The 3514-nt window shown below is 37.4% G+C and overlaps 1 protein-coding gene across 1 annotated transcript; it reads right to left on the bottom strand.

Moving 5' to 3' along the window:
- Window positions 1-1687: 1687 nt before the first annotated feature.
- On the bottom strand, window positions 1688-3168 carry LOC111693112. Its single transcript, XM_023457253.1, has one exon. It carries the CDS (start codon window positions 3008-3010, stop codon window positions 1772-1774), a length of 1239 nt encoding a protein of 412 aa, XP_023313021.1. The 5' UTR covers window positions 3011-3168; the 3' UTR covers window positions 1688-1771.
- Window positions 3169-3514: the final 346 nt, after the last annotated feature.

Genomic DNA, 3514 nt, shown 5'->3' with positions numbered 1-3514 from the left:
CCTCCCGCGCTAGCCTAAGGGCCACCTTAGCAAAGCGCATCCCAGGCTGCATAGCCGCACTACCCTACCCAACCATACCACACATAAACATGACACTACCCCCGGGGTTTACACAGACGAGCCGGCGAAGCAAGAAGAGCGCCAGAAGAAAGGGCCCTAGCCGGCGGGGCCCAGCCAGGACAAAAGGAGGTCCCACAAAGCGCCTACACCGGCCGCATTTGCGGTCGGGGTAGACGACGGATGGGGCCCACCTACGAAGGCTGTCCAGGCCTACACGAGATAAGGCAGGATAAAGAGGGATAATCCCCCTCGATCCCAAATCATTGAGGCCAATTTCTAGCCATGGAATAATGGCGCGTTAGAGTTACAATGTACAAGTCTTCTTCTTTAAAATTGAGTACTTGCATTTATCTACGCTTAATTCAAATGCGGCAATACGGCATTTTAACAACAATTTAATTTTGTTACGTCTAGCATCGATAGGCTGCAATGCTGAATGAAATTATGACTGAATAAAATAAGGTGTGTTTATTTATATGTATTTTCAGTTATAATTAGGTCAACCTTATTATTTTTACAACTTTCCATTTTGTTTTATAAATTTATATTTTTTATCAAATGCGTAAAAATTTTGAAGATAATAATAATGATAAATAATAAATTATTATTATTATACATCACTTATTCCTTGATTGCCATACACATAGGCTATTCTATGCTCTTTTAAAACTGATGTAAACAATAAACCACAGTAATGAGAGTGCTCTGAAAACAACAGTAATACCGGATAAATAGGCATTTGTCAAATCAAATGGGTTGAAATTACCTGCAGAGAAGGGCACAAAAAACTCAAGATACTTTTTAATAAACACACCACAGTAGTCGTTTAAATATAACTATTTCCATAGGCGTAGCTAGAGGGAAGCAGGGGTGTGCGCACGGCCTACCCCAGAAAAAAAGATCTAATATTATCGTCTATTACATCGGCACATAATTATGAATTTTGACGTCTTTTGATAAAATGCTCCATTTTCAAGAAAAACGGATTTAAGTACTTAGAAAAGCACACATTGGAAAGTACATAAACATATTTAAACCGATTTTTCTCAAAAACGGATTACTTTTTCAATAGAAAACATTACCATTTTTAATAGAAAACTGAGATCTATCAAATTTTAATGTTTAAATTTCAAAATAGCAACATGTAAAAAATTTGGGGCAAATTTTACTCAAACCCCCACCCCTGATTTTAAATTTCGACAAGCAAAAAAAAATTGGGGTAAATTTTAGCCGACGACGCCTCTGACTACAATTTTTGAAAAATATTATGATTTTATGATCTATTTCGACTTTTAATGAGCGTTCACGATGTCAAAATTCGTAATTTTCTTTCAACCCATTTAGGAAATATTTAAAAAAAATGTATTAATTATTCTTAATTTTAGCAATATCACCAAGTGATAAATTATTGGACACTAATTATGAGGCACCCTGTATATATACGTACACAGGGTGCCAATTAAGTATCTACAATGAATTCAACAGACGATTATGTGGGTGATTTTAAGACAAAAGGTTCATATAAACATTTACATGAATCACCCCGTATACTATGTTCTCGACCTGCAACTGGCTTAACGAGGACTTTGGAATCATCCCAATCAGCGCAAAAGTAGAATCTCTTTATTAAACAATTCGGTATAATAATATTTCAATAAATAAGATATGAATAACATTTTACAATATAAAAATTTTTGGTTGGAAGTGCACTTCACTGTTCGACCTCGTATATCTTCTTTCTAAACGTTAAAATGTTCTTGTACACAGTTGGCATGTCCAAGTGGTCGATTGTGGTGTACAACTGACAAGCGTTGGTGAATTTAAGCTTGTGCCAGATCTGTTTTCTGGCCGCGTTTCGAGTCAATTCGATCAACGAAGGCACTCTCTGCAATTTACTCAAAATCGTGCTCATTTGCTCGTCATCGCTATATTCGACTGTTAGAGCGTCGATTAACCGAGGACAAATAGAATACTCTAACAACCGCATCACATTTTTCTTAGGAATATAACTTATTTCACAGGCATCACTCTCTAAATTATAGTCTACATCAAATATTAATCTAGAGACGACCATCCCATGGTGCCAATGACACGTAAAGTCGTTGTCCATATACAACAGTATTCTGAACAATTCACAATATCCGTAATGAGAGAAGATCATGTGAATTTCGCGACTAGTGGCACGAAATCCATACTGTAGCAAGCGACACGTAAGAGCTGTCAGTTGTTCAAGATCTAATCGGTACGCAGCAAAACTATTGACAAACGACGCATAACATGTGTCGTTGCAGAAAAACTCTACGGCATATTCGAAATTATCACTTTCGATTATAACTTCGAGAAACGACGGCACTGAATCAATATAATCGAAAAAATCAAGCAGATCGGTCATATTGTCAGCATCGAAACGTAGTCCCTCCCATACCATTTTAAACGTCGAAGGGTCTACATGGTTCTGCAAACAGTCCAAAAACGCGCAGATCTTCTTTCCATCTACGTCATAATCCCCATAATTCACATCAGTGCCTCGTTGTATCATATCTTTTATAAACGGTGACTTAGATTCCAATGCAAGAGTCATAGTGGGTGTGTACGTATAGGGATAGATGCCAATCCTGTTGAAGTCGTCTACGTACTCCAACAGAGCCTCTTGGGCAGCAACATTGCCATAGAACAGGGCTACCATGAAGGGAGTAAAGCGGCAATTGTCGGGAACGTTGGCGTCAGCGTTGTAATATAGCAGCATGTGCACTATTTCCAGAGACACGGGGTCTACCACTTGATGTAGTAACGTGCCACCGTTTCTGTTAATAGCATCGATTCGAGCACCGTGTCGTATAAGGAGATGGCAGATGTCCGGACGCCGCATCGACATGTGCAAAGGAAAGTAGTTACTGTCGCAGATGTTTACGTCGGCACCAGCTCGGATCAATTTCTCTACTGATTCCATATGACCCAACGAGGTTGCTAGGAAAAGAGGCGTTTTGCCTTCAGAACACCTGGCATCCACTTCTATGCCTTCCCTGGACAGCAAGTAATCTAATATTTCCAGTCTGGAAAAGTATATGTCGGATGAAAACTTTACTATAGCGTAAAATGACCATATCGTAACAGAATTTTTCCTACCAACTTATTTTTGAGGCTGTTTGAAACGAATTTCAAATTATATTTTATGCGATCAAACCCAGTTTCTAAAAAAAAATAACAAGATTAATTTATTTATTATTTATTTAAATACACATCCAACAGGCGATGCCCAATAATAGGATATGTTAAGTCTAGTAATAAAATATAAAAAAGGTAAAAGAGAGAAAAATTAACTATGAAAAAATAGAGAGAAAAAAATAGTACAAACCTACAAATAACACAGATATAAAGAACAAAATAAAAGGCAAACAAACTATAAAAGGCAGATATGACTACATAAGTAAAGCATTTTTTATATCATTAAGCA

Source organism: Anoplophora glabripennis, unplaced genomic scaffold (assembly GCF_000390285.2).
Source record: "Anoplophora glabripennis isolate ALB-LARVAE unplaced genomic scaffold, Agla_2.0 scaffold1762, whole genome shotgun sequence".
In the NCBI taxonomy this organism is placed as follows: domain Eukaryota; kingdom Metazoa; phylum Arthropoda; class Insecta; order Coleoptera; family Cerambycidae; genus Anoplophora; species Anoplophora glabripennis.
This window is presented reverse-complemented; position numbering and strand designations above follow the sequence as displayed.

Coding starts and splice junctions, on each gene's coding strand:
- LOC111693112 (XM_023457253.1), bottom strand. CDS start 3,010: ATGGAATCAGTAGAGAAATTGATCCGAGCTGGTGCCGACGTAAACATC.